The 25,976-nt window shown below is 43.0% G+C and overlaps 1 protein-coding gene across 1 annotated transcript in view; it reads left to right on the forward strand.

Moving 5' to 3' along the window:
* The window catches only part of LOC144690122 (ribosomal protein S6 kinase alpha-2), a 435,548-nt gene that overhangs the window by 289,722 nt on the left and 119,850 nt on the right, over positions 1–25,976 (forward strand). Inside the window, exons 7-9 of the mRNA XM_078557599.1 lie at positions 3,659–3,696; positions 3,830–3,972; positions 20,606–20,676. Of these exons, the coding sequence (XP_078413725.1) occupies positions 3,659–3,696; positions 3,830–3,972; positions 20,606–20,676 (252 nt within the window). The remainder of the gene's footprint in view (positions 1–3,658; positions 3,697–3,829; positions 3,973–20,605; positions 20,677–25,976) is intronic.

Consider the following 25,976-nt stretch of genomic DNA (forward strand, 5'->3'; position numbering starts at 1 on the left):
ATCATTCATGTAAATTGTGAACAATCGTGGTCCCACCAGTGATCCCAGTGGAACACCATTTCTTACCTTTTACCTGTCTGAGTAGCTACTCTTAACATCTATTTTCTATTTTGTATCAATTTTGCTACTTGTCCCCTTGCTCCACATGTTCTGACCTTAGTCTACTAAACACCTTATTGAAGGCCTTTTAAAAGATCATGTACTATTATTTTACTCTTGGCTGCTTATTCTGGTACTTTATTCAAATAATTTAATAAGGTTGATCAAGCATGATCTTCACTTTTGAAATCCATGCTGACTGCCCTTTATTCTATTTTCTGTTTCTACATGTTTTTCTACCACACCTTTGAGTAAGGATTCCATTATCTTTCTTAATACCAATGTTAAGCTAATGTCTATAACTTCCTGGACTTGTTCTCTGTTTCTTTTAAAATGTAAAAATAACATTAGCTGTCCTCCACTCCTCTAGTAGCATGCCATTTTCTAATGAATATACAATAGTCTCTATACTTTCAGTTCTTTTAGTACACACAGTTGTAATCCTTCCGGAGCAGGGGTTTTCCCCTTTCTAATGTAATTCTATGTATTAAAGCTCTTGAATTTATTTACAGGCAGAAGATTGAACTAAAGTCTCTCAAAGAGCTCCACCCTTAGTGTTCTTCTGAACAGAATGTATCCTCACCCTACTAGCCCTACAAGGTGCTTCTACAGTTGGCTTCAGCAGAGCTAATGGAAGGCAGCTGTTGCTTCTGTGGAGACACCTCCGATGTTTGTTCAAGTGAAACAAAAATTCACCTGTCCAGAACTCACCCAGATGTAAAATTAAGGCTGGAATTAAAATCTGTGCCTGTACCTTGAAGGAGGCTTCAAAAAAACTTAGATCTTGTCAGCAACACATTTCTGACCAAAACCCTTCTTGTAGCAATAAAATAGCAAAACCAGCCTGAAGGAAATACACCCTCCCTTTTAAGAGGTGCATTCCCACTTGAAATAAGCTTCTGGCTAACCCACAGAAAATTGGTCCGCAACATTTGCTGGGTTTCTGGCTGCGTCAGCCAAACCAGTATAAAACTCACCGATGAGACTGTTTTTGGCTTAAACTGTTGAACTTTAAACTGAAATGAAAACTTGGCTACCCAAAACTGACTCAGAGTTAAAATCAAGGCATGCGTCTTTCCAGTCTTTAGGATGTATAAAAGCTCTTCACAGTTAGTGAAATCACTTTTCAGGTGTTGTCATTGTTGATTTGTAAGCAAACATAAAAATAATTTTGCTCACAGCAAGTTTCCACAAACAGCAAATGCAATAAATAATAATGTTCTTTTTTGAATAATGCCATCAGGTTGATTACAAGGTACAAATACAGTCAAAGATTCAAATAGTTTATATAGATATGTCTGCCTGAACTGTCAGATGGGACTGAAGTTTAATGACTCGTGTAAAAGATGAATTTGGACAATTCACAGTTTCTCAGAATCTTTATATTGAAATTTCAGTATAGATTGCGTGTGCATATTCTGGAGTGGAGTTTGCATCCACAAGCTTCTTAACTGGAGGTCAGAGGGAACACTTTTAAAGGATGTGGCTGCAGAAATAGTGGAGGCATCGGTCGAAATGTTGCAGAACTCTCTGGATTCCGGGAGGGTCCCAGCGGATTGGAAAATCACTAATGTGATGCCCCTGTTCAAGAAGGGAAGGAGACAAAAAGCAGGAAACTATAGGCCAGTCAGCCTAACATCTGTAGTTGGGAAAATGCTAGAGTCCATCATTAAGGAAGAAACAGCAGAACATTTAGAAAAGCTTAACGCAATCAAACAGAGTCAACATGGTTTTGTGAAAGGGATATCATGTTTGACAAATTTGCTAGAGTTCTTTGAGGATATAACAAGCAGAGTTGATAAAGGGGGACCGGTAGATGTAATGTATTTGGATTTCCAGAGGGCATTTGATAAGGTGCTCATGGTATTGGGGGTAATGTATTAGCATGGATTGAGGATTGGTTAACACACAGAAGACAGAGGGTTGGGATTAATGGGTCATTTTCAGGTTGGAAAGACGTAACTCGTGGAGTGTCACAAGGACCAGTCCTAGGGCCTCATTTATTTACTATCTATATTAATGACTTGGAGGAGGGGACAGAGTGTAATGTATCCAAATTTGCTGATGACGCAAAAGTAGGTGGGAAGGCATGTTATGATGAGGACATAAGGAATCTGCAAGGGGATATAGATAGATTGAGTGAATGGGCAAAAACTTGGCAGGTGGAGTTTAACATAGGAAAGTGTGAGGTCATGTACTTTGGTAAGAAGAAACAAAAGACAGATTATTATTTAAATTGAGAGAGACTCCAGAAAATTGCAGCAGAGAGGGACCTGGGCATTCTTGTGCATGAAACACAAAAAGTTAGCATGCAGATGCAGCAAGTAATTAAGAAGGCAAATGGAATTTTGGCCTGTATTGCTAGGGGGTTGGAATTTAAAAATAGGGAAGTCTTGTTACAACTGTACAGGGTGTTGGTGAGGTCACACCTGGAGTACTGTGTACAGTTTTGGACCCCGTATTTAAGAAAGGATATACTGGCATTGGAGGCAGTTCAAAAGAGATTCACTAGGCTGATTCCTGGGATGAAGGGGTTGACTTATCAAGAACAGCTAAACAGGTTAAGCCTTTACTCATTAGAGTTTAGAAGTATGAGGGGTGATCTTATTGAAATGTACAGGATTCTGAGGGGGCTTGACAGGGTAGATGTTGAGAAGATGTTTCCACTCGTGGGGGAACCTCAAACTAGGGGACATAGGTGCAGAATAAGGGACCACTCATTTAAAACTGAGATGCGAAGGAATTTCTTCTCTCAGGGGGTAGCGAATGTCTGGAATTCTCTACCCCAGAGAGCTGAGGAGGCTAGATCACTGAAAGTATTTAAAAAGGAGGTAGATAGAGTTTTGAAATATCGGGGAGTTGAGGGCTATGAGGAGCTGGCACGAAAAAGGAGTTGAGGCCTGGGGCTGATCAGCCATGATCTTATTGAATGGCGAGGCAGGCTTGAAGGGCTGAATGGCCTACTCCTGCTCCTATTTCTTATGTTCTTATGTTAACACTGAGCTAAACTAACAACAATTAAATAACCATTCTCCAAATTGAAGTGTTTTTGTTCATGTGAGAAATTGAAGGGAGCTTGCGAATTACAACTCGCTCACACGCACAACATATAATCTAAAATGTCCCTATTCACCCTCAGTAATAAATTATCCTCCGCTTAACAGTGTGACAGATGCTGAAGATTCAGAGTCAGTGAACCATCAGTTGGCTGAAAGCACTGAAAGAAGACACTAATTACAGTTCTTGCCACTTTCTGTCTAGCATTAGAAATGGAAACAGAGTTAATCCTGTCGGGGAGGATTCCTGTGCATTGTTAGGCCAGGCTGATAATTGCTTGCACTTCACCTAACTTTGAAGCCCAAAATTCACCGTAAACCTCAAATGAAAAACGACTAGAATCTGTACTCAATACCAACAATTAGTTACATATTCCTGCAGACATCATTGTCATTGGGAAAAGACTTTGTGATATGTCTGAATTTCAAATATGGAGGTGGATTTCAATCTTTGTCTATGTTGCGGGGTTTCTCATTTCATTTTGCTGCTGTTTGAATTTCAGTGTACTTCTAGATGAAGATGGTCACATTAAAATAACAGGTGAGTACACTTTATATTAATGTTGATCAGGATCAAACCGAGCAGCATTGAAATCGAACATTTAAGTTCTACACATCATTTCTGACAGTTTGACAAGATTTCAGCGATACTAAAAGTAATTCTTGTTGCTCAGACTTTGGGCTCAGCAAGGAGGCTGTCGACCATGACAAGAGAGCGTATTCCTTCTGTGGGACAATAGAGTATATGGCTCCCGAAGTAGTCAACCGGCGTGGCCATGCACAAAGTGCAGACTGGTGGTCCTTTGGTGTTTTAATGGTGAGTGAAATAATCTTCCACTGTTAACAATGAGAAAAGGGATATGATTTACTGGCACGTCTTTTTCCATCTAATTTTTCAAGGGTGCAGCCGAAGGTTGGTAGCATTTGATTCTTGATTAAAAAAGACATTGCTGGCAGTTAACTTTTGTTTTTTTCAAGCGAAGTTGGAAGAATAAGTTTGAGAGACTGGAAGTGAATATGAATGAGGTAAACTCAGCATGCACTGATGACATCTGAGAATTAAGATCTTTCTGCAATCTGAGACCTCTGACCTGGTATGAAAGAAATTAAACTACAGAAAAGGCACCTCGTTTAATGTTTAAATTGATAATCTCCCTCCATGTTTATACTTTACTCCGTCCCTCAAGTGGATATTTCATTCTCCAGGAGTTAGTCCAAAGTGATTTGTAGCACCTTTTCCCTTTTCAGCCAGATAAATTCTAATCCCTGAACTGACTTTCATGGTATGGGTTACGCTGGAGACCTTTCCCTCTGGCTAAAGCTAGGTGAATCTTCCAGCTTTGCTTAAACCCTCACGAGCTTGGTTTCTTCATTTGGGGTGTGAACTCACACCTACGTTTTGCCTCATGAACAATAAAGACTTGCTGCCTCTATCTCTGTTCTCTCTCCTGGATTCTTGCAGACTAACCCTGTCTGTGAGGTTCAATGAAATTTTTAGGAAAATTTGTAATTTGATCCTACACCAGCTCCCTACGGACTCTTCCCCTCTCAAAGCCTATCCCCATGGCAATACGAATCACATGAGCCTTGTTCCCAGGTAGAAACGCTCATTGGCTATCCTCCACACCTTCAACTTCATTCTATCCTAGAATTAAATACACAGATTAAAGTTTAACCATTTACAAATTCCGACATTCCGAGCACCACCCTGGAACTTAGAGGTTCAGAGCCTATCCATCTTCAACACAGCTGCTCAGGTCATTGTTTACAGGTGTGAATATCTTGCACCTTCTTCCCACTAAAACAATCCACCCCCCCCCCCCCCCCCCGCCCCCACAACCAACCGACCTTTAACCTTTAACAACAAAGCCACCCAGGCTTATTGTCAGGCAAAATTCAGAACAGGTCACATGACCCCTTCATTCCTCCATCTTACCATAAATTAAAGACACAGGGCTTTATAGTAAGTGGGCATGAACAGCTCCTCCCCCCACCCCCAGAAGTGAAGTCGGAATGGAGCTGACTTGTTCCACACCAGCCCGCCCTGCAACCATAATGTGTTGCAGACAGAAGGCAGTCTAAATTATCTGCCAGTGGGACTTCTGTCCCTCACTGGGAGGATGTCCCACCCTCAGAGGCTGTCAGCCAATCTGATTGGCCAACAGCCCCACCAGTCCCGGCAGCACCACGAGCGCATTAGCCGGCACTGCTAGCAGGAACAAGAAGATCATGGATCCTGGAACAAGGTAAGTCCGGGTTATTGGGTGGGCAGGGTTTGGGTAGTTTAGGGATGTAAGTGGGGTGCATGGTGGTGGAGTTGGTGGGTTTTGGCGAGCAGGCAGATAGTATCCCCCTTTCTATCTTAGTGGGGGTTGCTTCCTGATGTGCAAAGGGGACCTCCCGAATAGAGTACACCATCTTCCTTCCCGCCATTTCAAAAAGTTTTTTAAAAAAACATCCTGCCCACTCCCATCGGACTGCCTACACCAACTGCATATTATTGTGGTCGTAGAAACATAGAAAATAGGAGCAGGAGTAGGCCATTCAGCCCTTTGAGCCTGCTCCGCCATTCATTATGATCATGGCTGATCATCCAATTCAATAGCCTGCTCCCGCTTTCTCCCCATAACCTTTGATCCCTTTCACTCCAAGAGCTATATCTAACTCCTTTTTGAAAACATACAATATTTTGGCCTCAACTACTTTCTGTGGTAGCGAATTCCACAGGCTCACTGCTCCTCTGGGTGACGAAATTTCTCCTCATCTCAGTCCTAAATGATCTACCCCGTATCCTCAGACTGTGACCCCTGGTTCTGGACTCCCCCACCATCGGGAACATCCTTCCTGCATCTACCCTGTCTAGTCCTGTTAGAGTTTTACAGGTTTCTATGAGATCCCCCCCCTCATTCTTCTGAACTCCAGCGAATATAATCCTAACCGACTCAATCTCTCCACATATGTCAGTCTCGCCATCCCAGAAATCAGCCTGGTAAACCTTTGCTCAACTCCCTCTATAGCAAGAACATCCTTCCTCAGATAAGGAGACCAAAACTGCACACATTATTCCAGGTGTGGTCTCACCAAGGCCCTGTATAATTGCAGCAAGACATCCCTGCTCGTGTACTCGAATCCTCTCGCTATGAAGGCCAACATACCAGTTGCCTTCTTTACCGCCTGCTGCACCTGCATGCTTACCTTCAGCGACTGGTGTACAATGCTACCCAGGTCTCGTTGCACATTGCCCTCTCTCAATTTATAGCCATTCAGATAATAATCTGCCTTCCTGTTTTTGCTACCAAAGTGGATAACCTTACATTTATCCACATTATACTGCATCTGCCATGCATATGCCCACTCACTCAGCTTGTCCAAATCTCACTGAAGCATCTCTGCATCCTCCTCACAGCTCACCCTCCCACCCAGCTTTGTCTCATCTGCAAATTTGGAGATAATACATTTAGTTCCTTCATCTAAATCATTAATATATATTGTGAATAGCTGGGGTCCCAGCACCGATCCCTGCGGTACCCTACTAGACGCTGCCTGCCATTCGGAAAAAGACCTGCTTATTCCTACTCTTTGTTTCCTGTCTGCCAACCAGTTTTCTGTCCATCTCAATATACTACCCCCAATCCCATGTGCTTTAACTTTACACGCTAATCTCTTATGTGGGACTTTGTCGAAAGCCTTCTGAAAGTCCAAATAAACCACATCCACTGGCTCCCCCTTATCAACTTTACTAGTTACATCCCCGAAAAATTCCAGTAGATTTGTCAAGCATGATTTCTCTTTCATAAATCCATGCTGACTCTGTCTGATTCTGCAACTGTTTTCCAAGTGCTCAGCTATTAAATCTTTTATAATGGACTCTAGAATTTTCCCCACTACCGGCGTCAGGCTGACTGGTCTATAATTCCCTGTTTTCTCTCTGCCTCCCTTTTTAAATAATGGGGTTACATTAGCTACCCTCCAATCTGTAGGAACTGTTCCAGAGTCTATAGAATCTTGGAAGATGACAACCAATGCATCCACTAATTCTAGGACCACTTCCTTAAATACTCTGGGATATAGATTATCAGGCCCTGGGGATTTATCGGCCTTCAATCCCATCAATTTCTCCAACACCATTTCCCTGCTAATACTGATTTCTTTCAGTTCCTCCCTCTGACTAAACCCTGTGTTCCCCAACATTTCTGGTATGTTATTTGTGTCCTCCTTTGTGAAGACAGAACCAAAGTATGTATTTAGTTGTTAACAAGTTCAATTCACCCTTGATTATTTATTTAAACATGGCGGCAGGCTGCTGATTTCAGCACCGCCCACTTAAAGTATCATGGGGGTGGGTGGGAAGATGGTGGGTTTGGCATCCACCCTATTTTACTTGCCCCCCCACCCCTTCCACTGAAAGCACACTGGCGGGGGCATATAAATCCAACCCACCATTCCAAAACATAACAACCTCACATTTGTAACACTGTTTTATTTCTTTCTTCCTCCTCCTTGATGCAGTCATTGATTGAACAAACATTAAAAATTCTTGCAGTTTCATTTTGATTTTTAAAAAATTTGACAGAATAGCAAATTGGTTTAGCAGAATAAATTTAGTGGCATTTACAATAGCTTATCTGCCTGATTGATATATTTAAGTACTCGCTCTTGAAAAGCTTTGCAGAGGCAGCAATGTCAATGACATCAGTATTATGACAAGAAAATCCTGACTTGCTCACGAAATTTAATGGAAATTGCTTCGTGTGAAGGGCATTTTAACTGTTCTTACAGCCAACGTATTTTGTTTAAAACATGTCATACCCTGGCCTTGATTTCTCATTTGCATCAATTATTGCAGATAACAAGATTTAATTCCTCTTACAATTCATGGTCCAGAATTTGAGTCACATAGTGCCCATTTTTCATGCATTACATGGCCTCTTAAGGCTCCAGAATGGCCGTCAGCATACACATGCACACTTTTGATTGGAGGTGCCGTTAACTATATTGGGTAAGGACAATTCGGGTGCACTCTGGAAAACAGCCCTAAACGTCACCTGCAAAAAAATATAAATTTGATTAGTCTGCGACCCAATGGCCTCTGACCACAGATTTCCCTCCCCTTGCCCCTGTCCCCGAGGATCTGACCCTCAAACTCCCTTGATAAAGTGCCTGATATTAGGCTTGCCAACAAAGTTGAAACCCATGGAATAAGGGACCATGGCAGCATGGATATAAAGTTGGCTGAATGACAGGAAACTGAGAGTATTGTGAATGTTTGTTTTTTGGATGGGAGAACACATACTGTGGGGTTCCCTCGAGGTTGATATTAGGACCACTCGATGCATATTAATGACCGAGATAAAAGCAAAAAACTGCGAATGCTGGAAATCCAAAACAAAAATAAAGATATCTGGAAAAACTCAGCAGGTCGAGAAACATTAACTGTGTTCCTCTCCGCAGATGCTGCCAGACCTGCTGAGTTTTTCCACGTATTTTTATTTTTGTTTTTAATGACCGAGACTTGGGTATGTAGGGCACAATTTTAAAACTTGCAGAAGGTACAAAACTTAAAAGTATTGTGAACAGTGAGGAGGATAGTGGTAGACTCCAAGAGGACATAGACTTGCTGATGAAATAGGTGAACACAATTTAATGCAGAGAAGTGTTAAGTGGTACATTCTGTTAGAAGGATTGGAGAGAGGCAATATAACATAAAGGGTGCAATTCTAAAAGGGTGCAAGAATAGGAGGGCCTTGGGGTATATGTGCACAAATTGTTGCAATGGCGAAAAAAACAGTGGTTACAAAGGCTTGCAGGATCCTGGGATTTATAAATAGAGACATAGGGTACAAAAGCAAAGAACTTAGGATGAATATTTATAAATCACTGGTTCAGCTTTCAGGCCAGGGAAGGGGCAGGACTAACTAAGTTCCTTTTGCAGAGAGCCAGCATGAATACGACGGGCCTAATGGCCTCCTTCTGTGATCTAACCATTCTATGATTCCCCCAAGCACCGACTTCCAGAATCCTAGAAACTATGGGCTAAATTTTTGCTACTGAAACAGGAAGCTTGAATTGGAAAGTTTCTTGATTTGCTGGAGTCCCCTCAGTAAAAGGTACCCCGAATCGCATGGTAACCTCCATGTCAACTCAAAACTGACTCACGTCCCCCACCTATCATCCATGTCACCTTAATAGCCATTCACACAGGAGCTACCATGGGCAGACCTCTGAAGATGAAAATAAACTTCCATCAATCTAGTACAGCTCTTGCTTTATACATTGATAGTGAAAAAAACTCCCATCCATAGAATCCATGCAAAAATTTTAAATCCCTCGAATGGTTGATCTCTCATTAAAAACAAGCTTCTATTCAGACCCCACATCAAAGACAGCAAATCCTTTAATAACCTCATTAAACAGTCAAACTGTGAACTCAGAACCCCTGCTAAGATAATTGTAACATTTGAAACTCCAAACATTCATAATGACATAATAATAGCCTTTGGGGAAATCTCAACAAAGAGTTCTTTTGAAACTGCCTGAACAGATGCTATTGTTTTCTTAACCTACAGTATAAAACCTGTCAATCAAAGCAGTCCAACAGAGGGTTTTTCTATTAACTCTGTGACAGCTGCAGTCTGTTTTTTTTTTAAGTGTAAAGAGCTGGGGATTTTAAACATTTCACATCATGACAGTTATGCAGACCTTATTTGCCGTTCAAAAGTGTTTATGTCTACTCTATCAATTTATTACTCCCATACCACTGGTTAAAGTCCTTGTAACAGCCAAAATGGGGTCTGTTTGAACTCGGCACTCAGTTCAAATGGCCCTGCCAAGTTCGGGTTTCCCTCCGTGTGAATCACGCCCAGCCCCCTTTCCCCTATCAACAAAATTTAGATTGGTTGGAAATGAGGGAGAGATTTCTGCACCTGGGTTCTGTCAGCCATTTTTAAAGGTCCAAGGAGTCTGCCTGATCCTGCAAAAATACAGGCCTATATCTCCCTTCCCCTATCCTCCTCCCTAGCACTGACTTTGAAACTTCCCAATCCTTTGAGCTCTTGCTTCCCCTGATTCCATATTTATTTTGAATAAGATAACACCTAAAAAACTGAACTGAGCAGGCCCTGTTTTTCCCTTAATCAACTGGCTTATTTCTTCAAATGGGAGTCTTTAAACAGACTTTCGGCCCCTCTTTAACATATCCAAGGGACCCAATGGCATTATAAAGTGGGCCTCACAAATTAGCTGTGGTACCAATGCGCAACCTCAGTGCTGGCCGTTCCACTGCTACAAATACATCCTTTTCACCAATTTTACCTCTGAATACTGGGAACAGTGTATACCAATTTCTCTTCCACATGCTTAACTGAGAACTGTATTTTTTTCCCTAGCATTCCACTGTTTTGGAACAATATTATGCCATATTGAAAGTAACCTATAGAGGGATTTTTTTTTTGGTGAATTATGCTGGATTTTTTTCCTCAGCCCTTTTCTCAGATATTATTACTAAGGGGCCCTGCCCATGTGGAATGAGGGAGAACTATTGCTCCTCATTGGGAAGCACTTGGCTTCTGATCAGTGTGTCTCCAGGATAACATCGTTAACACATTGTGTGGGGAATGGTGGTAATTTCCTGCAGACCCATGCTGCATTGCACTAAAGCATCAATGTGCTGTCCCACAATGCTATCGACCACAGGTGTAGTTTTCAAAGCAGATTGGCAAGCTTGTAAATGTGGTAATTTGGACTGGTGGGTGGGAGAATATTATGTATAAGCAGTTACCATAGACCTACTGTGGATATTTATCCCAGATGGTAGACGTCATGGAGATTGTAAGAAACACCTTTTTACAACCTCAGAATGTTTCAAAGTGCCTTGCAGCAAAGTAAGCAGTTTTGGGGTGTAATTGTAATGTAGGAACAACACTGAGAGAGTAATTTGAGTTTGTTTTTAGGTTAATAATTTACAAAAATCCAAACGAAATAGTTGGGTGTTTGTGGTGTATTCGGATTGTCATTAATGTATTCATACTAAATTTCTCTGCCTGCTATTTGAACAAAGTTATTAAGTTATTTCACCTGCGTTAATAGAATCAACAGAAGCAATTCATGTAAGCACATTAACCTGATGTTGAAGTCATAATTTATCACCAGTTGTGTCAATATGGCTTCAGTATGGTGTATCTAATGATGTTCGATGGTCTATCTCAATGCAACATTCAATCTTCTCTTTGTTAAGTATTCACATATATAATTAACACCATCTTTGTTGTACACCAGATGGTCCCTTTCCATCTTACCATGATAAATTTGAGCCTTTCACAGTAGCCATGATTATAGCATTCTTGTCATCAAAAAGGTTGTAGAAAGTGCAATAAAACTCAGCTTCCTTCTTATTTTATTGAATTTGAGCTGAAAACTGAACAGTGTACTTAATCCGCAATCGTAGCAGAGAAGATTTTTAATCCCAGTGTGGCTTCTGCATCAGACATGAGTGTAAGACAGAGGTTTAGAGTCCTTTCAAATTAATTACAATTGACTCCAGATAGTGCACATTGGAAAAACACTCTTTAGGGTATGAAGGTTGCTGTAAAAGCCAGCATATATTGCCAATCTCGCATTGCCCTTGAGAAGGTGGTGATGAGCCTTTTTCTTGAACAGCTGCACTCAATGTGCTGAAGGTACTCCCACAATGCTAATAAGTAGAGAGTTCCAGGATTTTGATCAGCATCCGATCCATCACCTTAAACATTCACTTCCTCCACTGCGAGCGCACAGTGGCAGCAGTGTGTACCACTTACATGATGCACTGCAGCAACTCTTCAAGGCTCCTTTGACTGCACTTTCCAAATCCATGATCTTTACCACCTTGATGAATAAGGGCAGTAGGTGCATGGGAACACCATCACCTGCAAGTTTCCCTCCAAGTCACACAAAATCTTGACTAGGAACCATATTGCCAATATTTCACTGTCATTGGGTCAAAATCCTGGGACTCCCTTCCTAACAGCACTGTGGGTGTAACTATACACTACCACTTTCTCAAGGGTAATTAGGAATAGGCATTAAATACTGGCTTTGCCAGAAATGCTCACACCCCATGAATGAACAAGAAGAATGGTTGATGATATGTTGATGATAATTGACTGGGCTGGATTTGTCCTGCTTTTTCTGAATAGGACATACCAGGACAATTTTCCATATTGTTGCATGGATGTCAATGCTGTAGCTATTCGGGAAAATAGTGCTTAAAGGTTTGGCTAGTTTTGGAGCACAAGTCTTCAGCATTACAACAGGAATGTTGTTGGAGCCCATAGCCTTTGTTATATCCAATGCACTCAGCCGTTTCTTGATATCACGTGGAGTAAATCAAATTGGTGAAGACTGGCGTCAGTGATAGTGGTAACCCAGGAAGGGGGGCCAAGATGGATCATCTGCTTGCCATTTCTGATGGAAGATGATTGGAAATGCTTCGGCCTTGTCTTCTTCAATCGTGGCATCATTGAGAATGGGATGTTAATGGAGCCACCTCCTCCCATTGTTAGTTTCATTGTCTACCTCTATTCGCAACTGGATGACAGTGTTTTGATCTGATCTGATTGCTTAGTTCTGTCTTTAACATGCTGCTTTTGCTGTTTTGCATGCTGGTTATCCTGTGTTGTGTCACCAACAGGTTGGCACCCCATTTTTAGTGAGAGAGAGAGAGAGAGTGCTGGGGAGAGAGAGTGAGAGAGAGGGAGTGCTGGAGAGAGAGAGGGAGTGCTGGAGAGGAGAGAGAACTAGAGAGATTGTAAAAAAGCATTTAACAAATGGGAGTTTTTATTTCTTCTTACAATCTCCATGACATCTACCATCTGGGATAAATATCCATAATAGGTTTATGGTAACTGCTTATACATAATATTCTCACAAAACCATGTGCTCATGTTCTTCTGCACTCCTCATTGAACAAACATAAGTTATTTGGCATGATGAAAGATTGTAGGATATGGCAAACCATGAGTGGCATATTGTGGTGGAATGCAACTCTGCTGCTAGCTGTTTGATAAAACCATAGTGTTACACGATTTAAATGAGGGAAACAAGTTCTTGACACAACAACACATAATGTGCTTTATTCACACTCTAACTACCCAAGGTTCTGCAGTTGTAAACATCTGCATGTGTATCTGGGAGCATCAGAACTTGTTTGTCTTTGCCACTTCTGCTCTACAAGACAAGCTGTCACAGAATTATACCATCTGCTGTATGATGACAACATCTGAAATAGCTGCAAAATCTGATCAGAATTGATCAGAATCTGATCAGAATCATCTGATTCTGCCTGTAAAAGTAAAGTTTTCCACAGCATGGAGCTTTCATCCCTTTCCAAGTTACAGCAATGGACGTGTGTCACATCAGGCAATCTGCAGTGAGCACACATATATCAAGAAAGTCATCAACGCCATGTTTTCAAGGATAACCACTTTCCCTGTGGAAATGAGGCAATAGCTAGACATAGCTTTCACCCAATGACTGGGCTCCCTCAACCATACAACATTGTAAAAGGCACCTATGTCGGAATTGAGGCTTTCTGTATCAACTCCATGACCTACATAAATAGAAAAGATTTGCATTTAATCACTGTTCAGGTGGTATGCAAGAACAGAACAATCATTATTCACATCATTGACTTTTATCCAGAAATCAGCTATGATGCCTCTGTGGTACAACAATGCAGCATTTCACAGAATCACAAAATCTCAGTGCAGAAGAGGCCCTTCGACCCATCGAGTCTGCACCGACATGTGAGAAACACCTGACCTACCTACCTAATCCCATTTACCAGCACTTGGCCCATAGCCTTGAATGTTATGATGTGCCAAGTGCTCATCCAGGTACTTTTAAAGGATGTGAGGCAACCCGCCTCCACCACCCTCCCAGGCAGCACATTCCAGACCGTCACCACCCTCTGGGTAAAAAAGGTTTTCCTCACATCCCCCCTAAACCTCCTGCCCCTCACCTTGAACTTATGTCCCCTTGTGATTGACCCTTCAACTAAGGGGAACAGCTGCTCCCTATCCACCCTGTCCATGCCCCTCATAATCTTGTACACCTCGATCAGGCCATCCCTCAGTCTTCTCTGCTCCAATGAAAACAACCCAAGTCTATCCAACCTCTCTTCATAACTTAAATGTTTCATCTGGACAACATCCTGGTGAATCTCCTCTGCACCCCCTCCAGTGCAATCACATCCTTCCTATAATGTGGCAAACAGAACTGCACACAGTACTGCAGCTGTGGCCTCACCAAGGTTCTATACAACCCCAGCATGACCTCCCTACTTTTGTAATCTATGCCTCGATTGATAAGGCAGGTGTCCCATATGCCTTTTTCACCACCCCACTAACATGCCCCTCTGCCTTCAGAGATCTATGGACACACACACCAAGGTCCCTTTGTTCCTCAGAACTTCCTAGTGTTATGCCGTTCATTGAATACTTCCTTGTCAAATTACTTCTTCCAAAGTGTATCACCTCACACTTTTCAGGGTTAAATTCCATCTGCCACTTATCTGCCCATTTGACCATCCCGTCTAACTTACTAATCCTACCTCCCACATAGTCATCTATGTTGGTTATATAAATGACAAATAATAGGGGACCCAGCACAGATCCCTGTGGTACGCCACTGGACACTGGCTTCCAGTCACGAAAGCATCCTTCTGTCATCACCCTCTGTCTCCTACAACTAAGCCAATTTTGAATCCTCCTTATCAAATTACCCTGTATCCCATGTGCATTTGCCTTCTTTATAAGCCTCCCATGTGGGACCTTGTCAAAGGCTTTGCTGAAATCCATATAAACTACATCAACTGCACTACCCTCATCTACACACCTGGTTACCTCCTCAAAAAATTAAATCAAATGTGTTAGGCATGACCTCCCTCTGACAAAGCCATGCTGACTATTCCTGATCAAACCTTGCCTCTCCAAGTGGAGATAGATTCTCTCCTTCAGAATTTTCTCCAATAGTTTCCCTACCACTGACGTGAGACTCACTGACCTGTAGTTCCCTGGCTTATCTCTACAACCCTTCTTAAATAGCGGAACCACATTAGCTGTTCTCCAGTCCTCTGGCACCTCCCCCGTGGTCAGAGAGGAATTAAAAATTTGGGTCAGAGCCCCTGCGACCTCCTCCCTTACCTCCCTCAGCAGCCTGGGACACAAATCACCAGGACCTGGAGATTTGTCCACTTTTAAGCCTGCCAACACCTCCAATACCTTGTCACTCCCTGTATCAATTTGCTCAAGAACCTCGCAGCCTCTCTCCCTGAGTTCAATACCTTCATCGTCATTCTCTTGGGTGAAGACGGATGTGAAGTATACATTCAACACTCTAGCGATGTCCTCTGGCTCCACCCATAGATTGCCCCCTTGGTCCCTAATGGGCCCTACTCTTTCCCTGGTTTTCCTCTTCCCATTGATATACTTATAGAATATCTTGGGATTTTCCCTACTTCTACCAGCCAGAGCTTTCTCATATCCCCTCATTTCCATATTATTTCAAGCAGAAGAAACACTAAGGGGATGACATGGGAAACCAGGGCTAACCTCAACATTCACGCCTGCTCATCCCTCTACAGAACCCTTTTATAACAAAGGAGTACATTGGGATGGAAAGACATTAAAGCCTGCACCTGCAATAAAAGTCTCCTTGCAAACAATGTGTAAAAGGACAACACCGGTTGAATTTTCATTCAGGGATCTTTGGGGGCTAGATGGGGTTACGATTCCGCTCAGTGTGTTCCAGACATGTCCACTGCTATTGAAATGGGAAGCCAATTAAAAGCCAAGGAAGCAGTTACAGATTGGCAACCCTACTGGCCAAGGTGGGAACTGCTGATCTGAAGATGGAGACAATGAGGGAGAAGGCCAAGTAAGTTTCTTTGATTTTAAAAGTGGCCACAGCTGACTGGGCATGATCCTGGTGGCTGCAGGCAGTTGGATGGAAACGGGGCTTTAGTGGGCCCCTTAATTACATTAATCTGCAGATAATTGGCTACCACCGCTTGTCTGCAGACATCAATCTGACTCCAATGCTGTCTCTTTGCAAATAGGCCTTTCTATATAAGGGCATGTCTCATGTTTATAGTGTGTTAACTAGATTTGATTCCTGTTGTTTTTAGCACATCCTCAGAATAATTTCTGTAGAAAAGTGATGTCTTCTAGCTCCTTGGTGGATCTTGTATGAACACTAAGTTGATTTTCAAAATACAAGCTTTGCTTCCTTTAAAAATGCACACACAAAATTCATGCTACTTTTAATTACTTAGATGCAGAAGCTTCCCCTGTCTAGAAATACAGGAGCCAGACAAAGCACATGTACATCTGTTTTCTGTAGCTTGTTTTTCCAGGAACAGGCCACTAGCCTGAAGCTATAGCTTGCAGGGCAGCACTCCACATCAAACATTGCTGATCAGAAGTCTCTTCCACTCTTACTGCCTGTCATAGGCATGTTGGAAGGATTTGCAGGTTGATAGTCAATCTGTTTAGCCTTGTTGTGAACACACGTTCCGTGGCCATCAAGTCCTGGACTGCGATTTGAGCTTCTGGTTCAGGCACAGGGACACTACACCACAAGACCTCCTGTTTGTGATTAGGGTGATGTTTAAAGTTTTGGGTGTCACATTATGTGCCACCTTCTAATTTGTCATCTTATAGAGTTCTGAACATTGTCAAATCAGCTTATATCTGTGGAAACTGGAATATACTTCAGTGGCACTTGTAAGGGAAATAGGTAGAAAGGATGAAGATAAAATATGATATTTAGTGGAAGCCAGATACCAGATGAGCATTTTATTCATTACAGTGTGCAACCATTTCTTTAGTTATCCAGAAGTTGTTAATTTTGGCAGATTGATTATGAAGCATATTAATGAACAAAAAACTTTGTTTTGAGAAAGAAGGGTAACAAAAATTCACATTGGGTATAGAAATAATAATTATCCCAAATGTAAAGCAAGATGCAAGATTTTATTTAATGCAAAGTATTCCCTTTTCATCTTGGAGCAGTGTGCCATAGTCAGTGAGATGGTGGATGCTGCTAGTATAATATCTCTATTGTCAATCTAGTACATGTTATCATATATATATTAACAGCTTGTCAAAGATCGTCTGTTCAATGGTGAAGTCCATTATCTTGATTCAATTTCAACATGAATGATTAAATGGGCCAAGATATAAATATTATCAACCTAATCAGTTTTTCTTTCTTCTTAGCAGACTATAGAAATAGTGCTTTGAGCAGTAAATATTCTTGGCAACCTATGTACGTTTGTCAGCATTAAGTTGGATTGGGCATAGGATAGATAATAACTATTAATTTAGCAATACTTTCAGAACAATTTTGACATGCCCAACTCAGGCTATTGGCAAATAATGGAGTAGAAAACTACATGCAGAAAACCACACAGAGGTGGAAATTGGTTTAAGGGAACAGCTTGAAAATCCATTTTTGGCATATAAGCTGTTCAAATCAGAACAATAGTGTGTTATAGAGGGCTCCAAAGCTCATTTAGAAAGATAGACCCCCCAATTGGTACTTGAAATTATTAGCCCATAAGATATTCTAGCAAAGGAAACTGGAACTCAAAAAAAGCAAGGGCACAACTTTGGTGTCACTACAGCAATAGAGGGAGTGCAGGGCGAACAGGTTATGATGGGATATGTCAAAAGATTCCAGAGTGTGGTCTTTTTTTGCTTGTTTCAATACTTACCTCTGATCAAAACAATAACTTGTGTATTTTCCTCAATGCATTTCTGAACGTTTAGTCAGAGCCTTCAGCACTAGGAATGGTAAATCATGCTCCTGTGTTTTTTAATGCTTGTCCACTGAATACATGCACCTGTCCTTTGCTCTTCACTGAGGCTGTGCCACTCATTTATCCATTGCTTCCATTACCATGTGACGTTGAAAGAACCTGAGTTATCAACAGTCAAACTCTTGTCAGATTTTTCCCTCTTTTGAATTCTATGCTCTGTGGAAATCTTGTGTAGACATGCCCCATACAGTATAGCAACAAGGAAGGGAAGCAAGATGGAGAAAATAAGTTACTGCACAGAAATTAAACTGCAAAGGAGCTGAGTCTATCAGCACAAACTGTTACAGTTTTTGCTCTTGTAGTAATCTGATATATGAAATACCTTTAAGACAAGCATTGTAATTTAAGGTCACATGATCTTAATACCCAATTGCTACCTCTCTGTGGGAGAGTCTTGAGTTAGTCACTGATGAGTGAAGACAGATTTTTATGTTGTGAGCACACAAGTGTAGTTGTAGGGTTTAGTTTATAAATAAACAGCATGTGTTTATTCTAACGATCTCCTGGTGTTCTCTGTCTCTGTACCGATTGGGTCACCCCAATACAAGCGTGCAGCCCCGATCCTTTAGCCCCAACAAACCAAGGGCACTGGATCCAACAGCTCTGTTCCTTCACTTTTAGTTGCTAGCCCATGTTCCATACCTCAATGTATCCCCACATTACAAATACACTAAACATTGCTGATGAAGATACAATGTACTTGTCAGATTCAGCTTGGCACCTTTATAATTTACCTCAGTAAAACGAAACTCTCCTCATTTGCTGGAGATCTATATTTTCTTTTGTTTTTCCATTTTCTTTTGTACCACTTTGCTCTGTATTTATGGCACCTACTTACAATTTTTGATTTGTACCCTTGAAGTTGAGGGATCTCATTATTGGGAAAGCAAATGATTTCCCACTTTTTGCCCCCAGCTGTTAACATATCAAGCAAACCTAGGTTAGATGTTAAATTTTTTCTATTCTTCCCCAGCAGTGCACCATATTCCCACCTCAAAAAGGGCCAGAGTCAAAATTCACAAGGGTAATGGGCATAATTTTGACATAACTTTCCATCCTCTTGACTTTAATGAAAAATAAAATTGGGCTGACTGTAAACTAGGTGGTCAGTCTGATCCTGCCATTTTTCTGCTAGGGGAGCTAGTTTAATATTTCCTAGATCTTTCAGCATCTCCAAGTGAGATTGGGAAATAGCACCATCTTATAGACAGTTTCATGTTGTGTAGATTCACTAACAATTGGTCAGACAGGAAGAGACGATTGAACGTCCATTAGAAGCCTAGGAATCTGTTCAAATGATCTTGCGTGCATAAGAAACTGAAGAGTAGAAACTTTAATTTGTGGATATCATCTGTGATAATATGGGTTGAAAGAAAGAAAATCCACCAGGGAGCTAACTCCTGCCTCTCTTCTGCCATTCATATGCAGCAGCTGAAGGAGGAAGCAGCCCCTTGCTCCAGCGGTCTCAGCCTGGGCAGGAGAAAGGATGTCCAAGTCAGGGTGGTAGAGCTCTTGTAGGTCTCAGGACTCCACTTTCTTGCTTATTCTGCCATGGTTCAGCCTGACCTCAAGCAGGATGATTGAGGGAATTTATCTTCACCACCCCATCATCTCCATTTTCCCCTTCTTCTCTCTAAAGACATCTGAACCTCTCATAGAGCTACTGAACAAGATGAGATGTGCATAACCGAAAAGCCTTGCTCTCAATTTTATACATTCAGTTTATATCTTATTCAAAGTGTTTCTATTTAAAGGTGCTGGTTTCCCATTGCAAAAAGAAAATAAATTGCTGGCCTTGTACTGGTGGTCTGTGAGCTCATTTGCCAATAGCCAAAGTAAAACATGGTAGCTTTTACATTTATGGTGCTGAGTTTGGCCTAGGAGGCACCCAACTATATCCTGAAGAAGATGAGGACATCCAAAGGCACTGCTGCCAGGCAGTTTATTTCATATTAGAATCCTTTTCCATTGAACACAACCCTAAAAACTAACTTGGAAAGAGAACATTTAAGTAGTTGTACAAGGATGTAGAATCAAACAGATTATAGTGACAGAGTCCTTTGTGCTCAAGAGGGTCTTGTTTATACTAGAAATTTAAAAACTGGTGCCTGTCAACTTTGAATCAATGCAAAGCAAAACAGCACAAATCTTAACACGTTGCTTCCCCTGCCTGTGAAACCATTTAATTCTTTGTACTTTATGCAGAAGTTAAAATGCAAAACGCCTGAATCTGGATTGTTGGCCTACAAATTAAACCATTGGTCATTTGAGACTCTCCCATCAGCACGTTGTACGGTTTCTTTCAAACTTTTCCAAGTCCCCCCAAAAACTTCAATAGTTGAGTTGATATCTTTTATGGTGCTGTTGTCCCTGGCTTCACTCAACTATTAATCACTGAATGTGCAAAAAAAAAGTCTTGTAGAAGCAAGAGACATTCAAAAGTACATTGCTTACAATGCTTCAACAGTATGTGTTGATTGATGAACATCTTCACTTCAGTCACTGAATGAAATAAGTAATTTGAATGATTTCTGTGGGTGAGGTTGGCTGTTTGTGATTTCTCTAACACATTTGTTTTGATTTTATTGCCTAGTTTGAGATGTTAACAGGGTCACTGCCGTTCCAAGGCAAGGACAGGAAGGAAACCATGGCACTTATACTCAAGTAAGTTTCTTTTTTGAAAAGTTGTAAGATTTGTTCACTACTTGAAGAACTTAGTTATTGTACATTACTGACATCCATTTCAAATAGCACATTGTGTGAGAGAAGGTGATGCATTGGGAGAAAGGGACAGCTTAGTTAATCCCTCTAGTTATAAGTTTGTACCTTAGGCTGGGTCAATGTTCCAGTCTTCCTGCTGTAATTATGATGAGATTCAATAGTTTTCTTTTAAACAAAGCTGTATGTAGGGTTGTCATTATCCAGATGTCTCTGCCTCTGTATGTACATATGTCTGTACTGAAGTGTGCCTTTCTACTTGGATGACTAGCCAATGCCAAAATTTCATCTTTAAAAGAGAAGGCCATCTTGGTACTCTAACTGATTGCACCAAAAACAATTCAGTGGTCGACTATCTGAAAAGGGGTAATCTTTATTTTGAATGCATTATGAAGAGACGACATTAATTAGAGTTAAGCACCTCCTCACACACACACATCGGCAGGGAAGGAAAATAAGAGTTGAGTCATTTAAACGTTGCACCATTGTGATAAACATTATACAGAGGGTGGAATTGTCCCAGATTTGCACTAAGTGCGGTAGAGGGTGGGAAAGGTTTTCATGCCTTATCGCTCCATTCCCACCTCACTCATTAGGCATTCCCGGGAAACATGCCAGGTCGCTGATGAGGCATGCTCTGATTCGCCCGCCTCGCGGTCACCTCAGGCATTCAGTAAACCGAGCGCCATGTTTAAAAGCCGCCCCTGCAAAGAGTGAGCACTCTTCAAGGGATAGGAAGCTGCTGGGAAGTGATGGCTGCCAAAGGGAGGAAACAAGCTGCCCCCAAATTTAGTGACGCCTCCCTCGAGCGTCTACTAGACACAGTGGAGGCCCACCGTGATATGCTCTACGAAGGCCAGCAAGCAAAGTCACTAACCAACCCTGCATGGGAGGTGCTGGCAACAATGATCAGTGCCACACCCTGCAAAAGAGGACAGCCATCCAGTGCCACAAGAGGATGAATGACCTCCTCCGTTCTGCCAGGGTTAGTCACTCTTCTCATCACTCTCAACTCACACACTCACAAACCCATCACGCATCCACAGGGATCTCACTCACTGCCAATTCAAGGGACATCGCCATTTATTGCTTCACACACACCTTCATCTGCCCTGTGGATCGTGTCCTCATGGCATTACTCACCAGCCACACTGCCAGGCATCCTTATCATCTGGCCAGGCAGGCACCTGCTTACACTTTCTCCATTTGTATTTATGTAAGACAAGCTGGCACACAACAAAAGGGAGAAATCAAAGACTGGTGCAGGAATGTCTGAAATCAAGGTCCGCATGGACTTTAAAAACAGAGCCATTCAGCTGGCCGGCGGTGATCTGGACCATTCCTGTGCTGATGGTGAGGTCGGCGATGCTCAACCAAGTGAGGATCCAGCAGTGCAACATCCATCAGACAACCATACCGTGAGTCAGTTCTCTGGTTCTGCAGTCCCCTGCCATGCTCTAATTATCTCTTTTTGCTTTCTCAGGCACATCTGGGAAACAGCCGAGGGAGTCCACAGCCCAGGTCCTCGGCTTAAGCCCCGAAGACACCTTGGAAGAAGAATCTGATGACACCCTCATTGAAGACCTGACACAGCACTCGCCCACACCCTTCACCAGTGCAGAGACACACACCTTGGTGGGACCAAGCTTTAGAGTAGCCTCAGGGTCACAATCTGGTGAGCACATTACACTGTCTGATCCACAGGAGGTGGTGGCAGGGACTTCCCAGGTGTCTGGCACTCGGAGGACTGCTGGAGGCCAGAAATCTGCTGAGTCTGAGTCACATGACGAATCTCTGGACTGGGTCATGTCACAGTTGCTAGAGCTGCAAAGGCAAGCTCAGGAGCATCAGGGAGGGATGTCTGCTGCGTTCCTCAGATTACAAGGCACAATGGAGCAGTCCGTCCGCCTTCAGGCTGAGGTGATAGCGCTGGCATGCCAACGCACCGAGGTCAACACTGGTAGGATGGCGGCTGTCATGGAGACCTTGGTCTAGTACATTGGTCCTGTACTGCTGCGTGGCCTCAACACCATCGCTGACACCATAGTTGGTCTTCAACAGTCTCAATGTGAGAAGGGTGTGGTGCAGCCCGATCTCACTCCAGCTTCCCCTTCTCCTGAAGGAGTCAGCCAGGGGCCCTCAAGCAACCATAGGGAGGAGGATCAGCAGGTGCACACCCCGGGGCCATCCACCCAGGTGATTCCTGGGCGTGTCCAGCCCATCCGAATCGCCTCTTCCTGTGACCCCCACAGCTCCAGCTCCACAGGCCGAGGAGGGTGCCATTGCCGCACAGCAGGACTCTGAAAGAAGGCTTTGGCCCTCCAGGTCTCGGCCCTCCAGAGTTAAGGTAATCACAGACAGGGTGTAGCAGTCAGAAGGCTGCCTCCACCTCTCTGTGGATGCCTGGGGAGCACCAAGACGTAGCAGCAGGATTAGAAAGGTTAAGAAGGTGTAGTTGCACAGCCTGGGCATGGGTGTTAATCACGTGTGCATAATGTTCACTATTGTAAATAAACTCCCAAGGATGTCTCCTTACCTATGGCTCCTTGTTCTGATGAGCAGTGTTCATGTCGCTCAGAAGTGAAACCTCGGTCCCTGCACAAGATAAAGGCAGGCAACTCAGTCCAAGGCCTTTTCCCCGTGCTTTTTGCAACCTTCCCAGCACACTGATATTGTGTCTTCACAGTCGTTGGACACATCAGTCATGCCTGCACCTCTATGGGGCTTATCATTGCTGCCAGAATGTCCTGGGCCAGTAGTACAGAGTTCTGTCCATTTATAAGACCATAAGACATAGGAGCAGAAATTAGGCCATTCGGCCCATCGAGTCTGCTCCGCCATTCAATCATGGCTGATAAGTTTCTCAACCCCATTCTCCTGCCTTCTCCCCGTAACCTTTGATTCCCTTACCAATCAAGAACCTATCTATCTCGGTCTTAAATTCACTCAATGACCTGGCCTCCACAGCCTTCTGTGGCAATGAATTCCATAGATTCACCACTTTCTGGCTAAAGAAGTTTCTCCTCATCTCTGTTCTAAAAGGTCTTCCCTTTACTCTGAGGCTGTGCCCTCGGGTCCTAGTCTCTCCTACTAATGGAAACATCTTCCCCACGTCCACTCTATCCAGGCCTTTCAGTATTCTGTAAGTTTCAATCAGATCCTCTCTCATCCTTCTAAACTCCATCGAGTATAGACCCAGAGTCCTCAAACGTTCCTCATATGTTTAGCCTTTCATTCCTGGGATCGTTCTCGTGAACCTCGTCTGGACCCTCTCCAGGGCCAGCATATCCTTCCTGAGATACGGGGCCCAAAATTGCTCACAATGTTCTAAATGTGGTCTGACCAGAGCCTTATAAAGCCTCAGCAGCACATCCCTGCTTTTATATTCTAGTCCTCTCGAAATAAATGCTGACATTGCATTTGCCTTTCTAACTACCGACTCAACCTGCAAGTTAACCTTAAGAGAATCCTTGACTAGGACTCCCAATCCCTTTGCACTCCAGATTTCTGAATTCTCTCCCCATTTAGAAAATAGTCTATGCCTCTATTCTTCCTACCAAAGTGCATGACCTCACACTTCCCCACGTTGTATTCCATCTGCCACTTCTTTGCCCATTCTCCTAACCTGTCCAAATCCTTCTGCAGCCTCCCCGCCTCCTCAATACTACCTGTCCCTCCACCTATCTTTGTATCATCTGCAAACTTAGCCAGGATGCCCTCAGTTCCTTCATCTAGATCATTAATGTATAAAGTGAAAAGTTGTGGCCCCAACACTGACCCCTGCGGAACTCTACTAGTCACCGGCCGCCATCCTGAGAAGGACCGCCTTATCCCCACTCTCTGCCTCCTGCCAGACAGCCAATCTTCTATCCATGCTAGTACCTTGCCTCTAACACCATGGGCTCTTATCTTACTGAGCAGCCTCCTGTGCGGCACCTTGTCAAAGGCCTTCTGGAAGTCCAAGTAGATAACATCCATTGGCTCTCCTTTGTCTAACCTACTCGTTACCTCCGCAAAGAATTCTAACAGATTTGTCAGGCATGACCTCCCTTTGATGAAACCATGCTGACTTTGCCCTATTTTACCATGCACTTCCAAGTATTCTGAAACCTCATCCTTAATAATGGACTCTAAAATCTTACCAACGACCGAGGTCAGGCTAATCGGCCTGTAATTTCCCGTCTTTTGCCTCACTCCCTTCTTAAACAGGGGGGTTACATTAGCGATTTTCCAGTCCTCTGGGACCCTCCCTGACTCCAGTAATTCCTGAAAGGTCACCACTAACGCCTCCACTATCTCTTCAGCTATCTCCTTCAGAACTCTGGGGTGTAATCCATCTGGTCCAGGTGATTTATCCACCTTCAGACCTTTCAGTTTTCCTAGCACCTTCTCCTTGGTAATGGCCACCATACTCACCTCTGCCCCCCGACTCTCTTGAACTTTGGGGATGTCACTCGTGTCTTCCACTGTGAAGACTGACGCAAAGTACCTATTCAGTTCCTCCGCCATTTCTTTGTTCCCCACTACTACTTCTCCAGCGTCATTTTCCAACGGCCCAATGTCCACTTTTGCCTCTCTCTTACCCTTTATATATCTAAAAAAACTCTTGCAATCTTCTTTTATATTACTGGCTAGTTTACGCACATATTTAATCTTCTCCCTCCTTATTTCTTTTTTAGTTGTCCTCTGTGTGCTCCCAGCACCTTTGAGGTGTGGCTGGCCTCCCATCTGATCAGCATTTGTGTCCGGTGACAGTGTGGTCCTGAAGGGTTCAGCTCATGAAAGATGCCATAGGATCAGGAGAAATTAAAGTTTCCCCGCTGCATCTCCATGATATGATCCCGTTCACAGGGTGCAAGCGATCTGCCATCAGTCAGACAGGAGTCAAGGCATTCACATGAGCTATGTGAGGATCTATGGACTGTCCCCACTGCATGTGATCATCGTCCTGCTAGAATGTAGGGAGTATGGGCGTCTGCTGCATCTCTATAACAGGAGCCTTATCACAGAGGGTATGACAGGGGTCAGAGGTTCACAGATGCAATGTGACGATCTATGGAGTGTCCTCACTGCATGTCGTCATCATCCTCCACAAATCTAGCAGCTATGAGGGCTTCCCAAGCGCGTTGGCTTCATCTGGCCAGTGCGATGGCCTCATCACCATCATCGTCACCTTTGAGGATCTGCTCACCCTCAACTCCTCATCGGAGAAGAAGTGCAGTTCCTCCATCTCCTCCTCAGCCAGC

This window comes from Cetorhinus maximus, chromosome 14 (genome assembly GCF_964194155.1).
Source record: "Cetorhinus maximus chromosome 14, sCetMax3.hap1.1, whole genome shotgun sequence".
In the NCBI taxonomy this organism is placed as follows: domain Eukaryota; kingdom Metazoa; phylum Chordata; class Chondrichthyes; order Lamniformes; family Cetorhinidae; genus Cetorhinus; species Cetorhinus maximus.